General features: G+C 38.8%; 1 protein-coding gene across 1 annotated transcript in view; it reads left to right on the top strand.

Moving 5' to 3' along the window:
- ARHGAP42 (Rho GTPase activating protein 42) overlaps positions 1-23,767 on the top strand; it is a 166,374-nt gene that overhangs the window by 42,351 nt on the left and 100,256 nt on the right. Inside the window, exon 3 of the mRNA XM_059816233.1 lies at positions 16,792-16,853. Coding sequence (XP_059672216.1) covers positions 16,792-16,853 — 62 coding nt within the window. The remainder of the gene's footprint in view (positions 1-16,791; positions 16,854-23,767) is intronic.

The following is a 23,767-nucleotide window of genomic DNA, read 5'->3' on the forward strand; positions in this document are numbered from 1 at the left end:
TTGCTGACTCACTCCTCAAGTCATTCATGGGATTATTAAAATTGCTAGCAACTAACCACCTACAGATCTGTTAACACATACCAGGCAATTATGTTGTATACAGAAGTTAGTTTCAAGTTGAACTTGAAAAATCAACTAAAATATACTGGGAAGAAAGAACTTTAAAAAAAAAAACCCAAACTTGCAACAAAAAAAACCCAAACAAAACAAAAAGCCACTTTAATAGTAGTTGTTTGTTAGAGTCTGCTGCTGTGTTCTTAAGTCTCTCTTGTTTGAGTTGGGCAACAATGCCAGAAGCTCAGTCATCATTTTGCTTGTACTGGGCATCCTCATGCACAGTGCTTTTGAGTTCGGAGCTGCTCTGCCCTATTGGAGAGCCTGTCAGAGGACAAGCATCCTGTCATTCAAAGCAGCAAATAGATCTGTCTTGGGAATTTTGTGTATAAAACTATACAAATAAGAGAAAAAAAGGAGAAAGTTTCCATCCCTCCATCTCTTATAATGATGTAAAAGGTTAATTGGCATTAAGAGGTGCCATATTCCTTTTTTTAATGGTACTAACTGCATATTCAATGCTCTAGTAAAATGAAAACAACAAAAAAAAAGAGTTTATAGGAGCTTTATGCCTGCCTAGAGTGTGTGGAGGCAAATCTTGATCAATTCATCTGTGGACATTGCAGTCTCCCAAGTTAGGAGACTCTCTTTTGGAGCCACTCAGAGGCTAATCAGGAACCTCATAAGGTAGCTGTCAGGCTAGTCGCGATTTCAAGCCACTGTATCTCTGTTGTTTGTGGGGTGCAGTGGCTTTTTGAATTTGCCTGGCTGTTTTGGAATTATTTATTAAATGCCATTGAGCTATGTATGGTCTGAATCACTTGGATATCTTACAAGTCATCTTCTTAATCACTTGAAGTTAGATTTGATGTTCAAGAAAGTTCTTTTTAGGGTTAATATTCTACCTACTTTGCATTGAATTCCCATTCATAACCAGGTTTCTGAATGGAATTACCAAATACCAAATAAGTCTAAAATGAATTCCAGCAGCTCAGGTCTACTATTGCCTTATCCAAACCAAGGAAAGAGAAGGATCTTGCCGCCACCTTGAGGGTGGAGTTCCGGGGGTGGATTTTTTTTAGCATAGGCATCATCCCAATAATTTTTGTAGTGCTTGAGTTTGTTGACCTTGTGGAACATATTAGAGAGAAGCGTTATTTACAGAAGGCGTTTTTTTAGATGGGTGGGGAAGGGTTGAGTCCTGAATTAGCATAGAAAGCTATTTGTGACTGAGAGTAAATTTGCATAAAAAGATTGTATGCTGTTTTTCCACAGTAATTACCTGCCTAGATTTGCCAGCTCTTTTTCCTCCACTTGGAAGAATGAATTTTAAGATTAACTTTTTAGGTGACCTTCAAAGCAACTTTGCATAAGCTACTTGTAAGATCTGAATCACAGGACAGAATTCTTTGGTATTTGTATTGGACTATTTTTACCTACAAAAGTTAAACAGTAACAAATTATGGGAGGAACTCGGCAGAATCAGGGTGTGAAAAGCCTGAAGTATTTGTTTAAAATCTGTTAAATCTATTCCTACCATTATTTTTTTATCTCTGTTGCATATTTAAACAAATGCTACCTGTTTCCCGAATGCTATTGTTTATTGACTCCAAGAAATGAGTGATTTTATGCTAGTGCTGGGATCCCATAGAGGCTTCAAAACTGCATCTGCACCAGAAAGAGAAGGTTGGCATTTGGTTGGTCCAGCCCAGAGCTCTTGTCCTTGCTGTGGAAGGTCAAATGAGGCTGACAAAGCAGAACATAAAATAATGTTGCAACAGGCCTTTATCTGTGCAGGAGAAAAAGGTAAAATAAGATCAACAACACAGGCCTTGTTTTTTCTTCTCCAAGATACGTATCAGAAGGTTGTTAGAATTTGCATGCTCCATTCCCTGTTACCTTGAGATGCATATTCAAATGAAAAAAAATTAGATTGGGGTGGCTGATGCAGTTACTGCCCTTCTTGTCTGTCCTACCCTTCTTCTGTGTCAGGAGTAGCTGGGTGTGAAGTAGGAGAACTCCTGAGTCACTGCAGTTTACAGCCTGGTGTGCTAAGGGAGTCTAAAATTCATGCTAGTTCATTTTATTATACTGGACTGCAAACTGCGGTGTCTCAGACTGCCACTTGCTGTGGAGCTCATGCCGTTTACAGAAAAGTTGAGGCAGGCAACGGACGGCAATAGCTTTGGCTGTCCTGGTGCATTCTGCTAAGGAGATTAAATGAGTCAACATTTGATCTGAACAGCTGAGTAGACAAGTAGACAAGTCCATGCCACTCATGGATCAAGATGAAGTATCTGTTGTATCCCTCATTAACAGTCTGATCTTCTGGACTCTTGTAGATGCATTCTAGTTTATCGTCCTCACTCCATGCCTTCAACATATCTCTTCTTCCCTCCTTAATCACTTAGCTTTGGTATTTCTAGAGTTGCACATCCCAGTGGAAATATGAATGCCTGTGGGGAGACAGTCTGAGGACTAGAGAATTGCCTTACAGAGTTGGTTTGAAAATAACTGGTTTGTACTGTTGCTGCATATAATAAGCTTCTAGTAAAAAGGCATAATGCTTTAGAGTTGTCAAGTTAGTATACCTCTTGAGCAATAGGCACTCATTTTCAAAAACAGGTAGTAGTTTGATCAGCTCAGCTTTGAGATACTCATCTTCAGGTTTGAGCAAATAAGATGAAGGATTTGTACTTGTGTAATCAAAATCCTTAGTAGAGATTAGAGTTTTAAGCACAGGAAGTCCTTGATCCCTTTGTAGGCCTAAATTCAACAAAGCAATTATGGCAAACCTAACATTTGTTGAAGTATTTGGTGATATTTTTCCTAATTAAAGTGTTTCACCGTTCAAGGAATAAATGCACTAGATTTTACAAATCAGAAAAACAGTATTAATGGTTTTCAGCTGCATTCTAAATACATTGCTTTTCTTTTTACTTCTCCTATATCAGCACTTGCAGAGAGCCACACACAAATAAGGTTTGTACAGCTGGAAAGATGGAAATATCAGGTTTTTTTCCCTTCGTTTAAAGTGTGGATGTGCCTCTGAAGAATTGGGGATTGGCAAGACTGAAATGTAGTCATAATTACTTCTAACTCCTCTGTTTATGGAGTGCTAGGATTGAGTATTACTTTTGCAGCTTAATATGTTGTATGTTGCATGTTGCCTGGTGGTTATTTCCCCATTGTCTTGTTATTCAGCTGTTCAGAAAACTTGAGCATGAAGTAGCAACTCTTTTCTTACAATGAAAGATTTGTATTCATAGTCAATTTATATCACGATCCTTTCTAGTGGGACTGGGGTGGGGGTGGGGGGGTGGGGCGGCAAGAGAAAGCAGGAGAGGGTTGGAAGAATCTCTGATTTAACCAGAAGCCACCTTTGATCTTATCTATTTCTGAATATTCCATGGTTTTTAAAGCTGTTCTTCCTCTGACAGGCTGTGGATATCACTCAACTCTAGAGAAGTCTGATCTGTTCAAGTCAAAGGTTAATGGTTAATTTAGTTAAGGTAAAGATTAATTGGATTAAATGGACTTTTACAGTATAGGAAGTTATGCTGTTAGTTTCAATGGGCATCAATTCAAGCTGCTAGTGTTTCAGAGTAGGTCTCCAGAAGCACTTTAAGATAACTTCATACCTGTTGGATAAAAGATAATGTATTGAATATTGTTCCCCACACCCTGCTGAGGTATGCAGCTATGGAGCTCAGCCCCAGGACTGCTGTGCATGTGGCTCCATCAGGTGGAAACAGAGGCTGGTTTCTCTTTGCAGATATGATAATTTTAAACCCTATTTTGTAGTGGCATAGAAATGCAGCATTTCTTGTCTAAAACTATTATCTCTTCATTCTTTGAGAACATGGTGAAAATAGATTTCTGGTGGCTAGTCCCAAAAGCTTCCACTCCTTCACAAAAGTGTAGAAGGAAGGGGAGAAACAAGAAAAGTGATTTACTAATTTGTGGAAGGGTTTTGATATAGTGCTTTGTGAGAGCAAGTGACTACCTGGGAGATCTCTTCAGTCCCATGTTCCTAACAAAGTGGAAGAAATTGCTTAGATGATTTAAAATGTTTCTGCTGTCACTTCAGGATGCTGCATTTTGGGAGAGGTGCTATAGACTAATAGAGTCTAGAATGGGCTTTTTGCACCACAGCTCTGCTAGTGTTGTATTGAAAAATTGTTGTGTTGAAGAACTCATGCTGCAGAAGATAGCTAAGTTTCCAAATTGAATGATATATTTTCCAACTATTTGCAGCTTCTGTAATCAGAGTAGAACACTAACACAAGGTAGATATATTGCAGCTGTTTTTTTAATAAAGTCTTAAAAATGGTGGTGGTATTTGAATAATTGTTTGGTGTGGGTTTGTTTTGGTTTTGTTTTTACTAACATACTGTGGCATAGACAGCCATTAGAAACTTTAAAAATCTTTCAGGACTCTAGGAAACATTTTGCCCTTGTTAGATCCATTTGAAATTTTCTACTTGTCTTTGCTTTGTGAAGTTCTGCATGAGTAGGGCATGGCAATTTACTGATATTAAGTCAAATAATTGGATTTATTTAAATTGTGTAACATTGCATGTCTTAAAGTTGTCTCTCCAAGTATTGTGTTTGTCAAGTGCTGAGAGTGGATCTGGAAATACTAGATAGCCTGGCTTTCTTGTAAGTCTTCTTAATTTGTACATAAATGTGTAACTTTTTTGTAGACTTTTGTTGAAAAGGAGTGGAGTGGAAAGTGTAAATGTCTTGGCTCAAAGCACTGTTTTAACTTTTGTACAAGGCTAATATTTATTTGTTTAAATATTTGTGATATGAGCTACTTTTTATAGCAAAGATACTTGACTATGATACTGTTTGTAACTGGATTTAGATAGTTATGCTGACAAAGGTTTGTTTCAATAAAATTCTCTAATGGGGAAAAAGATTTTTACTTCTAATAGCAGCCCTACATTTTATGCTTTACATATGTTTAGAAAAAAACCTTCATAAAATACCTTGCTGTATTTGCTCTTTAAGTTTTGCAAGATGAAAATACTTTGAGGTAAAATTCCAGGTGCCTAATATGGTATGTACATATTATACTGTACTTGCAAACAGATCTTGCAATGCTTTGGGCTTTGATTAAGCTTAGATCTTGATTTGTTGCCTTATATGGTTCACATATTAGTCTGCAGTTTGAGGCACAGGTGTATTGTGCTCGGACAGGAGGTTCCGTTGTTACTGTGGAACTTGCTGGCCTCTTCTGCTGGTTTGCCTTGCCTTTATAGTGTGACAAAAACCCAGAAGACTGGTCAGGGGAAGTGCTTCTGCCTGGTATATGGCCAGCAGCAGAAGGGCTTTTAAGCATCTGATCAAGGGGAACACTCCCTAAAAAATGTGTAGGGATTGAATGCCATGAACCAGGGGAGGTCAAGCGTGAAGACTGTTACTGAATCTGTGATAGTTTGATTGCTGGTTTTGTCTTCATGGGGTATTTAGAGCACTTATTATCATCTCTCTGTCCTAATACTGCAAAGAGCCAGTATGCTCCAAATTATGATGTAGAGGACAAAATACCACTGCCTTTACTTGGTTGCAGGACAACCAAGGGATCGGGCCCAGCCAGCACGGGTTCATGAAAGACAGGTCCTGCTTGACCAACCTGATCTCCTTCTATGATCAGGTTACCCGCCTGGTGGATGAGGGAAAGGCTGTTGATGTTGTCTACCTGGACTTTAGTAAAGCCTTCGACACTGTCTCCCACAGTATTCTCCTAGAGAAGCTGGCGACTCGTGGCTTAGACATGTGCACTCTTCGCTGGGTAAAAAATTGGCTGGATGGCCTGAGCCCAGAGAGTTGTGGTGAATGGAGTCAAATCCAGTTGGCGGCCGGTCACAAGTGGAGTCCCCCAGGGCTCAGTTTTGGGACCGGTCTTGTTTAATGTCTTTACTGATGATCTGGATGAGGGGATAGAGTGCTCCCTCAGCAAGTTTGCAGACGACACCAAGTTGGGCGGGAGTGTTGATCTGCTTGAGGGTAGGAAGGCTCTGCAGAGGGATCTGGACAGGCTGGATCGATGGGCTGAGGCCAACCGGATGAAGTTCAATAAGGCCAAGTGCCGGGTTCTACACTTTGGCCACAACAACCCCAGGCAACGCTACAGGCTTGGGGATGAGTGGCTGGAAAGCTCCCCCGCAGAAAAGGACCTGGGGGTGTTGATTGACAGCCGGCTGAATATGAGCCAGCAGTGCGCCCAGGTGGCCAAGAAGGCCAACGGCATCCTGGCCTGTATCAGAAACAGTGTGGCCAGCAGGAGCAGGGAGGTGATCGTGCCCCTGTACTCGGCGCTGGTGAGGCCGCACCTCGAATACTGTGTTCAGTTTTGGGCCCCTCACAGAATCACAAAATCACTAAGGTTGGAAAAGACCTGTAAGATCATCAAGTCCAACCTAAAAAAAAAAAAAAAAAAATACCACCACACAACAACAACAAACCACAACACACCGAAAACCAACCCACCGAACACCACACAGCACCATGCCCATCAAGCTACATCCCACAATGCCACATCCACACGCTCCTTGAATACCTCCAGGGAGGGTGACTCTACCACCTCCCTGGGCAGACTATTCCAATGTTTCACTACTCTCTCAGTAAAGAACTTTTTCCTAATATCTAGCCTGAACCTCCCCTGGCGCAACTTGAGGCCATTTCCTCTAGTCCTGTCACTAGTCACTTGGGAGAAGAGACCAGCACCCACCTCTCTGCAACCCCCTTTCAGGTAGTTGTAGAGAGCGATAAGGTCTCCCCTCAGCCTCCTCTTCTCCAGACTGAACAACCCCAGTTCCCTCAGCCGCTCCTCATGAGACTTGTGCTCCAGACCCCTCACCAGCTTCGTCGCCCTTCTCTGGACACGCTCCAGCACCTCAATGTCCTTCTTGGAGTGAGGGGCCCAAAACTGAACACAGGATTTGAGGTGCGGCCTCACCAGCGCCGAGTACAGAGGCATGATCACCTCCCTGCTCCTGCTGGCCACACCATTTCTGATACAAGCCAGGATGCCGTTGGCCTTCTTGGCCACCTGGGCACACTGCTGGCTCATCTTCAGCCGGGTGTCGACCAACACCCCCAGGTCCTTTTCTGCGGGGGAGCTTTCCAGCCACTCATCCCCAAGCCTGTAGCGTTGCCTGGGGTTGTTGTGGCCAAAGTGTAGAACGCGGCACTTGGCCTTATTGAACTTCATCCGGTTGGCCTCAGCCCATCGATCCAGCCTGTCCAGATCCCTCTGCAGAGCCTTCCTATCCTTGAGCAGATCAACACTCCCGCCCAACTTGGTGTCGTCTGCAAACTTGCTGAGGGTGCACTCTATCCCCTCATCCAGATCATCAATAAAGACATTAAACAAGACCGGTCCCAAAACCGAGCCCTGGGGGACTCCGCTTGTGACCGGCCACCAACTGGATTTCACCCCATTCACCACAACCCTCTGGGCTCGGCCATCCAGCCAGTTTTTTACCCAGCAAAGAGTGTACCTGTCTAAACCACGGGCCGCCAGCTTCTCTAGGAGAATACTGTGGGGAACAGTGTCAAAGGCTTTGCTGAAGTCCAGGTAGACAACATCAACAGCCTTCCCCCCATCCACTAGGCAGGTCACCTGGTCAGAGAAGGAGATCAGGTTGGTCAAGCAGGACCTGCCTTTCATGAACCTGTGCTGGCTGGGCCTGATCCCTTGGTTATCCTGCACGTGTCCCGTGAGCGCCCTCAAGATGAGCCTCTCCATAACCTTCCCCGGCACCGAGGTCAGGCTGACAGGCCTGTAGTTCCCCGGATCCTCCTTCCGACCCTTCTTGTAAATGGGCGTCAAGTTGGCAAGCCTCCAGTCATCCGGGACCTCCCCCGTTGACCAGGACTGTTGATAAATGATGGAGAGCAGCTTGGCAAGCTCCTCCGCCAGCTCCCTCAGCACCCTTGGGTGGAGGACATTGAGGTGCTGGAGCGTGTCCAGAGAAGGGCGACGAAGCTGGTGAGGGGTCTGGAGCACAAGTCTTATGAGGAGTGGCTGAGGGAACTGGGGTTGTTCAGCCTGGAGAAGAGGAGGCTGATGGGAGACCTTATCGCTCTCTACAACTCCCTGAAAGGGGGTTGCAGAGAGGTGGCTGTTGATCTCTTCTCCCAAGTGACTAGTGACAGGAGAAGAGGAAATGGCCTCAAGTTGCGCCAGGGGAGGTTCAGGCTAGATATTAGGAAAAAGTTCTTTACTGAGAGAGTAGTGAAACATTGGAATAGTCTGCCCAGGGAGGTGGTGGAGTCACCATCCCTGGAGGTGTTCAAGGAACGTGTGGACGTGGCATTGTGGGACATGGTTTAGCGGGCATGGTGGTGTTGGGTTGATGGTTGGACTTGATGATCTTACAGGTCTTTTCCAACCTTAATGATTCTGTGATTCTGTGATACTCTGAGTTTACAGGGCTTTAACTCAAATGAAGTAGAGAAAAGCCTTGGGGTTTTTTTGTTTACTTTTAGTTACATGGATTTCAGTAGCTGTGCTCTGATAAAGTTCTCTGCTTGCCAGTGTATAGTCGAAGATGTGATCATATTTGGAGAACAATATGTAGTCCTTGAAGCAAAAATTTGGGCATAAAAGTCTTAATTTTGTCATTTTTCTTGCTTCCTCATTTGTGTAATTTCTTTGCCGAAGTTTTAAACCAGGCATTTTTCATCTCTGTGTCTCTTTGTCTCTATCATACTTTTCCTTCCTCATGTATAATGGATTTGTTTGGCAAATTTGGATTTATTTTTGTAAGGTAGCACACTTATTTTCAAGAATTGAAAAAAATTTGGCAAAATATCTTTCCATACAGTTCAAGGTGGGAATTGCCACAGGAAACAAAATTACCACTCTAAGTTCTGCTCCCTGGCAGGATCTAACTCTTACAGCAATAGTTACTATTTATTTTTCTTTTGGGCATGTCTGTGTTAAGTCAGGATAAACCACACATGAAATTGGATGGATTTTTTTTTTTTTTCCATTTTTAATTCATCAGAGTTGAAAGTTCGAAGTCTGGATTAGGTAGAAATTGCTTCAAAATCTGAAAGATTGTGGTACTAATTGATAAAAGAGCATTGGATTAGGCCCTTGCAGAGTTTACTTACCAGATTAATTATGGAGCAAATAGTAAGAATGTTCATTTATTGAGTCCAAAATTGCTTCACTTTGTCTGCTCTAAGTATGTCTTGATTCTATCACAAGAGCAGTACAGATCAGACAGAGTTGCCTCTACCTTTGTGTACCTTCCCATGATGGAAGTCTTCAAGGAAATTTGCGGTTATTGGAGCTGTGAATTTAAACCACTGTCTGCTGGCAGAATTTGCTGTTGATTTGAGAGTGTCTGTTGGGGTATTTCCATGTAATTTTAAAACCTGTACACTTGAATCTTTGCTTCAGCCTGTGTCTTTTACTACCAGAAGTACTTTTCATTGTATTATAGGAAGGTACAAGTAGCTTTTTTTTCCCCGGTTCTTATGGAGGTTGTGGTAGATGTAAACACAGACTAAAGGAATGCATGAGGTCCTTATTAGAGATCCATAAAATCTGATACCCAGATTAGGAAAGTAAGAGAAACCAAATGGAGGTTAAGGCAGCTCATCCAATATTAATTTTCCAAATTTAAATGAAATGGAAACCCCATGAATAAATGAACCATTATCTTTTTCCACAATGGAATCTTCTAACATAATTTATCTTTTGACACCAATAGTCAGCTTAAAGTTAAAGCACATCTGATGTGCTGTTCACTTACGAACTGGAATTTACATAAAAACCTAAGCAATATTACCTTAAACCTAAGCCATATTACCTTAAACCTAAACAAAAGAAAGCAGTTACTCTGTTTCCTCTAATATCTTGGAAATGAAACCCAGAAGAGAATGAAATTGGTAAGAAAAACAATGGTTTCAAATCCTGCACTCCTCTCTCCTTCTTTTGTCTTCTCTTCTGCTTTCCCAGTAAATGTTACTTATGGTACTGAGCTCAGCTTTCCAAACTGAAGTTTCTCCAAAAAAGTTGCCACTTGGTAAGTGAGGGAATCAGACCTAGAGCAGAAGTGTCAGAGGAAATAGCAGCAGCCAACAAAAAATGAAAACCTGAGCAATAGTTGGGAATATTTAGCAGACATGTACTTGTCGAAGTATAGCTTTTCTGAAAATCTGTTTAAAAAAAATACATACTGTTTTCTGTCGGAGTATGTTGCAGTTGTCTTAAACTACTATCTTTTCAATTATATTACAGCAGTACTCAAGCCCAGTCAACATTGATTATGAAATATTTATAAATTGCACAAATTATTATTCAGTTTGCAGACTAAGGTGTCGATCCTGCAGCTTGTTGCCTTTGGGCTAAACTGCAATTCCATTTAAAGCTGTAGATAATTGTACACTTTTAATGTTTTATAGGCTTTATTCAGTAGAAAAAATGGAAGAAAAAGAATTGTTAACAAATCAGTCCAGGTTGTGACAGTGGTAAAGGAAATCTGTGTTGTGTAAGATAAGGCTATGTTTAAATTCATGGCCAACATATTGAAAGACAAAAGAGAACGGGAGGCTTTGGGAGCCTTATTTCAAGACACCATTTCTTTGGAATTACATTTTGGCATGTTGAAAACTTGCCATAGTGGTGACATTTTGAGACATCCAGTTTAGTTACCTTCAGACATACACTAAGGATCTTATGTGGCTTTTGTGACATCCACAATTTTTGTTAGGTAGAAAGTACTGAGAAAGCAGATTATTGTTGCTCTATTCCAGATACTTGTGGTGCCCTGTCAGTGTTAATCTGAAACTTGTGATTTTTCTGTCTGATCAGGAAACCATCTGTTGCTCCTCTTATCCTACTCCCCCCACCCCCGCTCACCACACCCCCATACCTTTTCAGTATGGCTTAAAGCCACAGAAAGAAGGATGGAAATTTTATTTGACGTTGTGGTTTTTTGAAAAACTGCTTGAAATAGCATTGTGGCTGCAAATAATGCCAGTCATTAAAAGCTCTGGAAATACATCTGTGAATTAGTAACTATTTAATAATGTATTTACTTTCATTTTAGAACTGGAAAAGAAAGTCTCTTCTCCCAGCCCTCCCAGCACTCATGGATCCTACATTTATTCTGTTTTGTCACTGAAGTCTAGTAAACAAGTGTTAATCCTTAGGCAATTTCCTTATGGCTCTTAGGTCCATCCTGAATTCTGATTCGGTAATGTATTACTTACTGGGAAAAACTCCCTTGGAGGCTTTAGTCAAAGTTCATGCTCAAGCATGAATTCAGAGCCTGCTATAGCACGTCTATGCTGGATATGAACAGTTCTGGAGAGAGGATGTACTTGACTGACCTTCCTGCCAAAGTGCGTCGGGAGCAATGTAGAGCGCAGTCCTGGCATTTCCCCAGTCAGATGAGGAAGATATAAGGAAATCTCTGACAGGCTTGCATATTTTCACCTCTTATACAGCAAGATGTCGTAAGAACAAATGACATATTTCTATATGTATTTTTTTTTCCATGCTGGCATTCATGTATCTGAAGATAGTGGTGATATCTGCTTATAAAACTATAAAATGTTGTTTAGTGTACTATGCCTATGCATTGTTTAAGACTGCATGTGTAAGTATAAGTTAAACCAACACTCCATTTCACAGAAAAGAACATTTATTTTTATTCTGTCCTCCACGGTAACTTCCCATTCTATCTTGGGTTGAACATTACCTTCCAAACTTGGCTTTATGTCTTTGAATTCAGTATTGGTCATATAAAACTACTTCTAGGTTTCATACACATTGCTTTCCTTTTCTCATTAAATGTAGATGACATCATACCTATTGTACATTTGGTAGTGCAGTGTAATGCTGTACTCTTTAGTAGTATTAAGCTACTTATTGATAGAGTAGCTTCAATAATGTCCGTAGGCATGCTGTTTTAAGGTGATAACATTCTCTACACAAGTATATAACAAAAACTTCGTAAAGTTTATTAAGTACATGTTTTTTTTCCCTGTGAACCACTGGCTTGATTTTAATGCAGTAAACCAGAATTCTAGAGCATAAATGAAGCATATTTTTAATAATGCATTCTATAGATTCAGATAAATAAATTTTTATCCTTTTTCGTTCCTCCCTGATTCACTTAGTCCTACACTAAGCTTCAGTTCTCTTTTGATTATGCGAGTAGTTGTTTGTGGAGCTCTACCATGTGTTTGAAATGATAGGGATAAAAAAACAAATGAAATGCATCTTTTGGAAAAAGGACATTGTTGGTCTACTCCATTAAGGTTTAAGCTGTTGCCACTGTTAGTTTGCTTCCTTATGAAGCAAATTAATTAAAAGACTTTTCATTTAAAAATAGGGTGGTTGTTTGGTTTTTTTTTTAATAAAGTAATGGGAGCTGTTTCTCCTGAACAAAGGAAATTTTGCAGCAAATTATTTCTGCATAGGGAACACTCCAGAGAAAACAGCTGGCAACCTGTTTTAATTGTGATGAATGAGACCACAAGTGTACAGCCAGGTACATACACAATTGTTTTTACTTGTTGGGTGTTGCTTTTAGCAGGCATCATTTCCATCATGATGCCAAGTGTATCTTACAAGTCCTTTGAATAGCCCCTAAATAAAAAGCAGACAGTAAAACTATTTGGGTTTTGTAAGCTAGTTTCTCCTAATGACTCAGAATAAAGTATTAAGGCAGGACTTCCTTTTACTTAAAATGGCCCACCAATAACAATAACGCTTTTTGAAAATAATTAAAAATACCTTTGTATTTTATATAAGTTAGGCTATGTATTATACTTTATAGTATTGGTATGTTTTCAGAATTTATTTCTTATCAGCACATTCCCATGACATTTCCTCTTGTAAAATACTTGACTCTTCCTCCCCCCACCCCCTTTTGTATTTAGAAAGTTCATTTTAATTCTTCTGTGTCTATTCTGATTAAAAAGAAGGGGAGAAAAAGAATAAAAATGTTGCAGCATTAGTAAGAAAAGATTGTGAGGCTTGCGTGTTAATTCCCAGGCTTCCTGACAGGCAGCAGTGGGCCGCATCTGACACAAATGGTTCTGATTTTTAAATCTTCTGGGTTTTAACTACATACAAGCACCTCAGATTACTATTGTTGAAATATTTGTTTGTTTCCTGTTGAGAGCTGGGAATCCAGAATTCGGTGCATGTACCCTGTGCCTCGGGTGCGCGCTGAAGTCCTGAGAGGGGCCCCTTTTTTGCTGTTATGTGGTGCCATGGCAAAGGCAGAACAACCAGTGGGGTCACCAGAGACGTCCATGTCGCTGAGCTCTGTCTGCGTTCTTTCATTACAGTCTGAATTACACGATGCACTTCTTGTTCTCCCTGTGCACCTCCTGAGCTGGGAAAGGATGTTCTGTGGCTTTGAGGTCATTGACCGGCGCAAAAAGGATGGATGTGGGTGTTGGTTGGGCAGTGAACAGTGGAGGTGTAGTCAGTACTGATGCGAAGGTGTCGCTAGCATCAGGGGAATGGTTTGTCTTAGTGCTGCTGAAGGGTGTAGGTTCTGTACTCTTAGTGAAACTTTGACCTTTATAATCCCCCCAAAGGTGAGGCAACAGGGAAGAGAAGATGGAGACAGCTTCTCAGTCTTTAGCTGAGGCACTGTATAGGGGACATTAGTACCTTTATATTAGTGTTAAACATTGAGGAAAGTCTTTATTTGCACACTTACAGAACATATTTTAATAGTTTTTTCTCTCTGTCCTGGTTTTATTTAAATCCTAAGCAAAAGTTTCAACCTTGAAACTGAAAAACCCTTTGGTTTTGTCTTGAAATCAAGAAGATGAATCAAAAGCTTCTCTTACTGTGTTTTGGTTTTTTTCCTTGCTCCTCACAGTTTCCAGTCATCCTTCTGCCCAGTTTCTGCTTCCTGCTCTTCTTCCTTTACTATCTTTTTGCTCCTAAAACTCTGAATATCGCCTGACCAGAGAGGATATATTTTTCTTCACATCTGTATCGCTTTTACCTGCCTGTTCCCCACCTTTTCTATTTGATTTAGGTGAAGTCCTGCCCATACCTTGGGATTGGGAACTGGCAGTATTTGTGCTTGGCTGCTGAAAGGTGTAAAGTGTTAACTTTCTCACTGCAGATGATGAAGAAAAAAAATTTCATGAGCCTTTTTTGTATTAAGGATGGTTTTAATGGTGTGATCAGAAACTTAAGTAAAGAGTACCATAAGGCTTAATGTGGGTGGGGAAAACTTAAATTTCAGTAGGTTCTGCATCTGCTGTCCTCACAAAGATACAATGCTTAGTATGATCATTTCTCTTTGACATAATTCTGTCATTGTGAGTGACTTCATGGTAAAAAAGCAAAAAAAGGAGGGGGAATGGAGTTTTAACATGTGACTGCAGTAACACATCATCTTGTGGTTAAAAATGACCAATTATTTCACTGAAATAATCTGGAAACAATTTCTCTTGCTGGCTTTACTAGAAAGTCAGCTGTTTTTCTGAAGTGCATCCTAACTTCATGAATAGGTAATACAATTAAAACAATATGTTTATCTAGTTTATTTGAAAATACTATTTATTTTTTTTTTAATGGTGGGTAAAGAATCACTCTGCCACATGTGCAACGGATGAACTGGCTCTGTCCTGTTTTCTACATGCAAGGATTGTTTCTTGTTAAATTTTGGGGGATATCGGTGTGACAATAAGAAATAGTTTGGCAATGTCTGTTTGGCTTATTGTTTATTTAGTTTTTAGGGTTTTGTAATGGGTACGTAGATATTCTTGAATGTAACACTCAACAGATTTCTTAACAAGTAACTTAACCAGTCAGTTCATCATGTATTTCTTTACCTGTTTTTGACAGTTGGGATATTATGAGCTGACTCTAAAAGATTGAGTTAATTCAGTGGATAGCAAACTTAAGTTCTTGATCTCAAGATGTAACTCTGATAAAGGCTGAGCTGGTAAGTAACTGAAAGTCAGTAACTGAAAGGCTCAGCTGGTAAGCCTGAGTCGAGGAGTTCAGAAGTTTGTGCAGGAGGCCTAGAATTTCTTTTACTGAAAAAGTGGCAAAATTTTCTGGTGTTTGCATTCTCAGGGAAAAATATTAAAGGAAAAGGCTAGATACCCAACTGGATGGACATTTAACTTACCAGGTGTATAGACTAAACAAAGAGCTCGTGAGTAATAACAGGGGAAAAAAGGATTTGTCAGCAAAGAATGACTTAGAGGTCAAGATATCCAGGTATAGCATTACAGTTGCAAAAAATAAACTATGTAAGGTCTTGCAGAAGAAATTGGAACAAACAGCAAAGTGTTGTTCAGCTGCGAAAGTTGAAAGAGAGCAAGAAGAATGCAAGGGTGACCTCTGCAACGTCCAGATGGGATAAAAATTATTTGGTTATGGTCCAATTCATGCATGCTGACAAGTTAAGGCAAGCTAGATGCTGGTTCCCTCTTAGAAGATACTGGAACATAGCAGATCCTCTAGAAAATGTACTTATTTCCTTAAATCTTTCAGGGAACTTGAGAGGGGTTGAAACCATATTATTGGAGTGACACAGCTTATAAAAACACTTAAGAAGATGGAAGAATAGCTAAGAGGACAAGAATTCTGTTAGCATACCCTCAGCAGTGTATTTTGGTTACCTGTGAAGACTTTTTGAAGCCTGTTCTTTTGAGAAGTTCTACAAGTTTTGTTTCCTTGGTTTTTTTTCTCTTTAAAAGATGATTTAGATTACCTCAAGTTTGTTGTGAGAAACTGTATTATTTATGAATCTGCATTCTGAGATCGGAGCTTTAAACCATGAAACTTAGCATCCTGTCATTATCAGCAATTACTGCTAGATGCATCAGGAGAAAGTAAAAAGAACTACTTAGCTCTCTTCACATGATTCTTCTCTGGCATTTTTGTCTGTGGAACTGTGATGCTGAATTCTCAAACAACCCATATGCCCTTGAGAACATAATACAAATTGAAAGATTTTTCTAGAGAAATCTGCACCACTTGCTTACATGAGAATAAAGCCTTAAGAGTTTTTGGAATGTTTTCCCATTTCTTGCCCTCTTTTATGGGTTAATACTTTTATTATGTTTCTGTTGACATCCGCTATAGCCCTTTGACTTACATTTGAAGGCAGTTTTGAGCAAAGACTTTCTCACAGTTGTAACAGAATTCAAAGCTTGCCTATAAATCAATCATATGTTCTTGTCACCTGAAAGCTTGTCCTTGCAAAACATAAAGCCAAAGAGCTGCTAAACCTAAACGTTTGGCATAAGTAACGCATTTCTTCTAAAATGCTGACTTTCAAATTTTTACCTGAATATTTTTCATAGTTCTTGCAAGTATTTGTTGCTGCACTTCAATAGGAGAAACTCAAGATTTTTCTTTGGAGTTTCTTTCTGGTCCTTGTGTGCTAAAGTAAATTTTGTGGCTGATTGTAGAATTCTTTGTTTTGAAACTGATCTTTTGTACATTTCAGGAAAATGTTTGCCATATTCCATTTAAAAATTTATTTTTTAAATGCACATGACTCTTAAGACTCAGGTTCTTTTCCTTTGTTTTTTACCTGCTCTTGACCCGCTGCTTACTTCAGTCTGTGCTCATTTAATGACTACTGATTTCAGTGAACTACTAGGTGAGAACAATATCTTATCACTACAACTTAAATCCAGATAATGGACTCATCTGGTCTTAAAATGTAATGTTGACCAGGACGTTCTTTTTCTTTGTTTTCTTTTCAGCCCAGTCACTGAAAGAGTTTGCTCGGCTCCTGATAGCTGTTGAAGAAGAGAGGAGACGACTGGTGAGTTTGCTGGCAATAATATGTTGTATTGGGCTTCTTTTTGTATAAAATAGTACCTTTTTTCTATTCCTCCTGAAGTGCTATTTTTTTTTTTTATTTGCATAGTAGATGTTAAGTATTTTATAAGAATCACTTGATTCTGCAAAGGCAGAAATGTGCTAGCACAGACTGCAGCAATTTTTAATGGAGTGTTCAGCCAAATACTTCTGCATCAATTTAGAAACTTGTTTTCTCACACTTTCCTCCCTCCCCGCTCCCCACCCCAAAATAACCTCTGAATGCTGCTGTACCTTTCCTTTCTCCCATCTTGTCTTACTAGTCACAAGGCACAGCAGTAAACTGTAAACAAAGAGTTTATAGTGGAAATGTAGATTGGTATTTATATTTATAGATTATTGTCCAGTGAATGTATACTAGTAATCCAAGAATATGATAAATAAGTGGTAAGAAGAGAAACGAAATTCATCACTTCTGAGAAACTCCTGCAGACTTGTCAGATTTGTCCTTTGTTGTGGTATTCTTATTCCCTTTGTTTCCATACTGATGAATCTACAGTATGCTTTCATTTATATTTCTATTCAGATGTAGCTTTGTTAAAGAATTTTTTAAGTATATTCTTGTACAAGTATTTTTTAAAAAATTCCACATAAGCAATGAAAATACTTCTTTTTTTCTTCTTCTTCCTTGGAAGTCAATCATGAATAAAGAAGTGAGGTAAGGATTAACCTCAGTAGGGGGATTTTTAAAAATTGTGAAAGTTTAAATATCTCAAATCCATCCAATGACTCTGTCTGTCCTTGGTTTCCTTCCTCTTATGAGTACGTAGGGAGGTGAGGAAAAGGATTTTCTGAGTCAGATAGGAGGAAACTTATGAATGCAGGAAGAGGAATACAGAAAGTTCTTTTATTCCTAGGAGTAAATAACCATAGAATTGGTCTCCCGCTATTTCTGTTTGCATAAATATTTTAAAGTGGCAAACTCATAAACACATATATGATACAGTTGCGTAGTTAATATCACCTAAAGCTATAAAAGTGCAAAATTTTTGCTTCATGCTAAATATTTTTTCATGGGTAGATGGAAGAATGAGGAGGTGACTGTTCAGTACTTACCACCTTAAAAGACGTTTACCGGAACACTTATTAATTACTTAGTTAAACAATGTTTCAAATGCATAGCTTTCCAGTTTAGGTTAAAGATTATTGTGAGCTAACTATTAGAAAAAGGAAAAACAATGAATAGGTGAAGGTTTTATTTTTCAGACTGGTTAGTCTTTCGTAATATGTGTACGTAATTTCCCTTTATTTTACCTTTCTTTCTCTTCCTTGTTTTTTCTCAGAGGAGCCGCTCCCTTTTTCACTTCTAGAAATTTCTGGCTTGTCTATGGTTTATAATTTGATCTTTCCATTTAATGTTTTGCTTTGAATCTTGTAGGAAGGCCATTAGAGTAAAAGGGGGAAAAACGTTAATTTTATTAAGTGAAAAAAGACCAGTTGGATAGAAAAATACTTTTCATTCTATTTCAGTATGACTTCAGTGGGAAAATGCATGGATTGTACAGCTGAGCTGTTGGATCCCAATGCAGGGTCAAAGACTTGGGTGAGATTTCAGTCTCACAGAAAAATATTTTACAGATGCCTATAACTTGAGTAGAATGTGATCATCAAATCATTGTAAACAAAGTGGCAAATAGTATTAATGTGTGGAGAAGCTGCTCTTGATAGGAAATCATTTGCATCCAGCTTTTCGCCATTTTTTGAAATAGCCCCGTTCTGTTTGTTCTTCAAACTGAATGCTCATACTGAGGCATCAATGACACGCAGTTATCATGGTAGTGATACTTCAATAGGAAAATTCAGCAAACTTAGAATTTCTCTGTTTTTAAAAAGTTTGATCTGCCTGTGCTGGAATTTATTTAATTATTGTTGGAAATAAACTTCTTAAAATACTTGTTCCTGGTAGAGCCAAATGCAAAAATGGACAACCTGAGGCTTGAAAAGATACATATAGGATAAACTGGTCCAACCTAGATCTCTATATAGTTACTGTGCCCATGCTATTCTTTAGGGGTAAATTTTATAAATCAGAAAGAGAGTTTGGTGGTCTTTTTTTCTGTTTTCTGAGTTTATGTCCAGTGCCACACTGGGATGGCATTTACATGATAGAGATGCTTTCCATTGTGTGTTGGGCTGCATTACTTACTGCTCTGGCCCTAGGTCACACAGTTCTAATTGTTCTGTAAAAGTAGCCAAAGCGTTGTTGCTGTACTAACTCCATACAGTTGCACAAATCAGAGATCCTGCTATGATGCGGTGTACTGACTTAAAGATTGTATCTGGTTTTATTTAGAGGCAAAAATGTCAGGCTCTCCTGACATTTTTCCCCTGAAACCCATTAATTGGCAGCTTTTCATACTGTGATGAATATATTTATTGTATCTTATGGTATACATCTTTGCTGTAAGGGCTTAGAAGCTTAAAAACTTTCTGTATTGCTTATTTGTTTTGTATCAACTTTGTCAAAGATGCTTGTTTTTTATTCTCCACTTCTCTTACTGCAGTTTTCTGCATGTCATCATAGAATCCTGAGGTCCCTGTGAGGATCAGTGTGCCATGCTAGATGCTGAACAGATTGCCAGTAATAAGAGTTTTCTTCTTGACAAACTTGTGATTTAACTGTGAAATATTCAAAACACTTTTTGCCTATTTCTGAGGAAGTACGGAGCATTATGAATACACTTTGATTCTTCTGCTGGTAGCACTTCAAAACAGCCAATTTGCAGATGAGTGATGATTTTAGAAAAAGTTCTCAGCTGACTGGAAAGCTCGAGACAGGGCATGCAGGTCTTTAAGAATGTGATTTCCTTTACTTCTGCATGCATAAAAAGAGAAAACTTGCAAAAATTTAAAAAAAAAAAAGCTTGTTCTTTTTGACATTTTGTAGAAGGCTTGGAGAAAAACAGCTAGTCAGTGTTGAGACTATTTATGGATACACTTTATCATACCATTTACAACTTCCTTTTAATTCTTGACATGTGTGATGGTAAAAGACAGTATTGTATCAGTGAATGCTGGATGTATGGGAATATGGAATGACAGATGTTAATTTTACTTACCAGTTGATGATCTTGTTTCCCTGCCTTGAATTTTATATTATTAATTTATGAGCATGCATATGAGTGCATGAATCAGATTTTAATATGGAAAGTATATATCATATCACTAGTTTATTTCTCATCTGTTGCCTATTAAATTCTTCATAAATAAAATTATTTTTTTTGTTTTGGTGAACACAGAGAGGTGTGTTGGAGCACTTGCCTGTTGAATGTATAAATTAAGTGTTTCCAATGGTCAAGGAAATAGTTTGAGAGGTGCTTAGCAAGTCTTCTGTCCTTCTTGCATAAAGAAACAAAAGGAAGTAATTTTTGTTTTCTTTAGAAGAAGCTAATGAAATAAGATGATATGAACAGTAATACTGGGAAAAACACTGAAGTGTAAGGTTAAATAAAACTATGTATCACATAAATATTCTGTTGTCTGAAGCTTTGCAGCCATTATTATTGGCAGCAGTACTAATATGGTGATTACTCTAAGTCAGTTTCTTTTATCCTTGTCTTTTATTTCCTGATGCTAAAAAATTGAGTAGTAGTCTTAGAAAAACCAGAGGTCATGCACCAAACACTTCCCCTTAAAAAGCAAATAAAGGAAAAAGTAACTCATAAAACACCTTTTTGTGTTATACAACCTTATGTTTGATATCTGTGATTTCATGGTCTTGTTAATTTAATGATGCTGTTGGTAAATGGTGCATTAAAAAAAACCCCAACCAAACAGCTCTGGCTCTTGGGTTTTACAAGTAGCATACCAATAGGATAAAAAGTCAGATTCATCCCCACTGCATTTCCAATTACTTCAGCAGCAAGCCACCAGGGAATGTAAAATAACGACCTCTATTTCCCAGTGATTATTAGGGAACATTAGAGATGCTATAATTGAATTTCTTGTGAATATTTGGATCTATATCAAGGGGACTTACTTAAGATAATTTCCTTCTGCTCTTGCTGGATTTACATTATTTCTGTTAAATAAGTGATATGCTTTCTTTATTTTAGAGATTCATGCATTATTTATGTTTCCTGTTCATTTGATTTTGTTAGTAAACGTTAAAACCAACAGAAATGTACTGGGAGTGATATAAAATACCAATTCATTTTCCTTTCACAGGATTATGCTGTGTTGACACAGGAATAGATGAATTGGTTCATGCTATTGATTTCCTCTTCCTTGAGATCCCCTATTGATTTGAAGCATTGAATGTGTTCGAGTGTTACGTTGTCTTGAATGTAACTCCCTGATTATTTCTGAAAGTTTGCTAAATCCCAAACTGAAATAGGCCTCTTAACTGTTACATTCCTTGCTATTTACATTCCTTGCTATTTACCCAAGTTTTTATGGGTTGCTGGCAAGTGATGAATGGTCCCAGAGCTTTTCTCTCTGGCATTGTGAATCTGAGCGATGTGTATGGTTACTTTGAATTCCTGACCAATATTAAATACTTCAGGGGATACTAGAAAAATTCTGAAGTGGATAGTTATGTACTATGCTCAATGAATATTTTTCTTTCTAATGTCTGTTTCTTTGTATCTCATAATCTTCATGCTTCAGAGAGTATCTCATTGTTGTGGACTTTTTTTATATTAACTGGATGTTCTTGTTATGGTTCTGTATTTGCCCTCACACAAGGGGTCTGATGCTATCTGCTTCCAGGGAAAGCATCAAAATATTCAGTTTCAAAAGCTGCACTTGAAGAAAAATAAATGAACTATTAAAACCAGCTATCCATGGAATGGTACATAAAATCAGATACCAAAGGACACAGCATGTTGTTGAGCAGAATTAACCTTTTCTCTATAATGCGAAGTGGGTTTTGATATACTTGCTAACTGCTTTCAGTGCTGTTCACCTCCCATACCAATTTTGGCATTTGAATAAATCTCTTCGGTAGCAACCTGCTTGCAAGGAGACTGTCTGAAAGGATATTACTACGAATGAAGGAACAACACCACAAATAAGAGGGTTTCTTCTTTTTGCAATTAGGACTGGGGTTTTTTTTGATGTTTTGTTTGTTTGTGTTGCCCCCCATTTTTGCTGTTTTAAATTAATTAAAAAGCACCTCAAAGCTGGGGTTTGGGGGTTTAGTTTTTTTCCTTACACTTAAGATGGCCTGCACATATCCTGTTGAGCAATTAAGGTGGCATGTACTGTGTTGTTTACCTAAGTTCTTTGGAAAGACTTTCTGAATTTGTGCCTCAGACTAGTAGTTTGGAAAAACTCATTTCCTAAGTAACTGAGCTTTTTATGGGACAAAGAGCAGTAAATCAGCATGGAATTATTTTATTTTGTTATAAAAATAAAATTTATATACATGTATCTATTTATTTAAGATTTTCTTCTCTTTTTCTTCCTTCTACCCCAGGTATAGTAGGCTACATATTTGATATTAATTGCAGAAGAAATCCATGCTTTTTTTTTTTTCTTTTTTTGACCATCAGCTTACTGTCCACTGGCAGTCAAGCTAAGTTTTAGAAATCATTGGGAAAATTACTGGAAACAAATCACATACCTTAATAAACCTTGTTGGTGAACCCCCATTTTGAATTCTTTCTCTATGCATTTCTGGTCAGAAAGCATTATGTAGACTAGAAAAGGTACAGAGATAGGCAGCAAGGAAGGCTAGACACCTGGAAGCTCGGGACAGTCTGCAAGGAGGACTCTTTGAGTAGCTTTAGTTCAAATAAATTAGATCAATGTTATCTGGAGGCCTGAGATTCATTAATTGCAATGGCATATCTCAACACCCTTCAAAATTTTTGGCAGATCAGTCCTACTAGTCCTCAGCAACAGGTTAACACTTCAGCCCTTGAAATGAGATTTTTGTTTGTTTGTTTTTTCCTTGCTGTTACAGTTGTCAGCCTTACTTCCTAAGAACTAACCAGAACAAACATTTCAAGTCTTACTTCAAATGTAATTAAACATTTCTGTCACTATAACCCAGCTTGCTACCCAGTTCCCCCATTGCCTTTTCTAAGACACTCTTCTGCTCCACTTCCCGATCTGAGCCATTTGCAAACACCATGAGAAATGAGTGAAAAAGACAAAAGAAAAAACAACTCATCCTTTGTTCTCCTGTTACTGAGTACATCACTAGGGAATTTATTCTGTATGCAGGGTAGAGGTATCAGTGCCAAATCTCTTTTCATGCCTGGAAGTGGACAGGAAAGGTCTGCAGAGTAGGGCAACACATCAGCAGATTATGTCCTAGTCCTCTTCTGCCTTCTAGGCAAGGAAAGTTGGGATCTAAAGAACTGGTTTGGGGAAATGTCTGCTTCTAAGAGCTCAAAAGGGTAGTTGCTTTGCTAGAAGAAAACCAAATCCGCAACATTTGCGGACAGCCATGCCTCAGAGTGCAGAGATTGGTGGTTGCTGCTTCATCCCTTTTTACTGTAAATTGCTCCTGGAAGTCTTTGGACAAGCCATGGATACTTCCTACTGTTGGAGAGCTTAGTAGAGTATCTTCAGCCTCACTGTCTTCCTGCTTCCTTTTCATCCTGTTGGAATTTGTCTCAGATCCCAAACTGTGGGAAGGGTAAGTTTTGTCTATACGGGTGAGATTTGCCTAACCTATGGTTGCACGTACACTGTAGTCATCTACATATTTCCAGTCTAGACTCACGCTATGGAGTCTGTGGAGAGAAATGGGAGCTTTTCGGATATTGTCAACCTTAAGTAGATGCTTGAAAAGTAATTTACTGACAGTGCGTGCGTATGTTTCTCTTCAGGATGTGTGTGAATTTTTACCTTCAAGACGGTTGATTTGGGTGAATCTTCAATTTTTGTGGAAGATGCTAATTTATT

This window comes from Gavia stellata, chromosome 1, assembly GCF_030936135.1.
Source record: "Gavia stellata isolate bGavSte3 chromosome 1, bGavSte3.hap2, whole genome shotgun sequence".
NCBI lineage: Eukaryota > Metazoa > Chordata > Aves > Gaviiformes > Gaviidae > Gavia > Gavia stellata.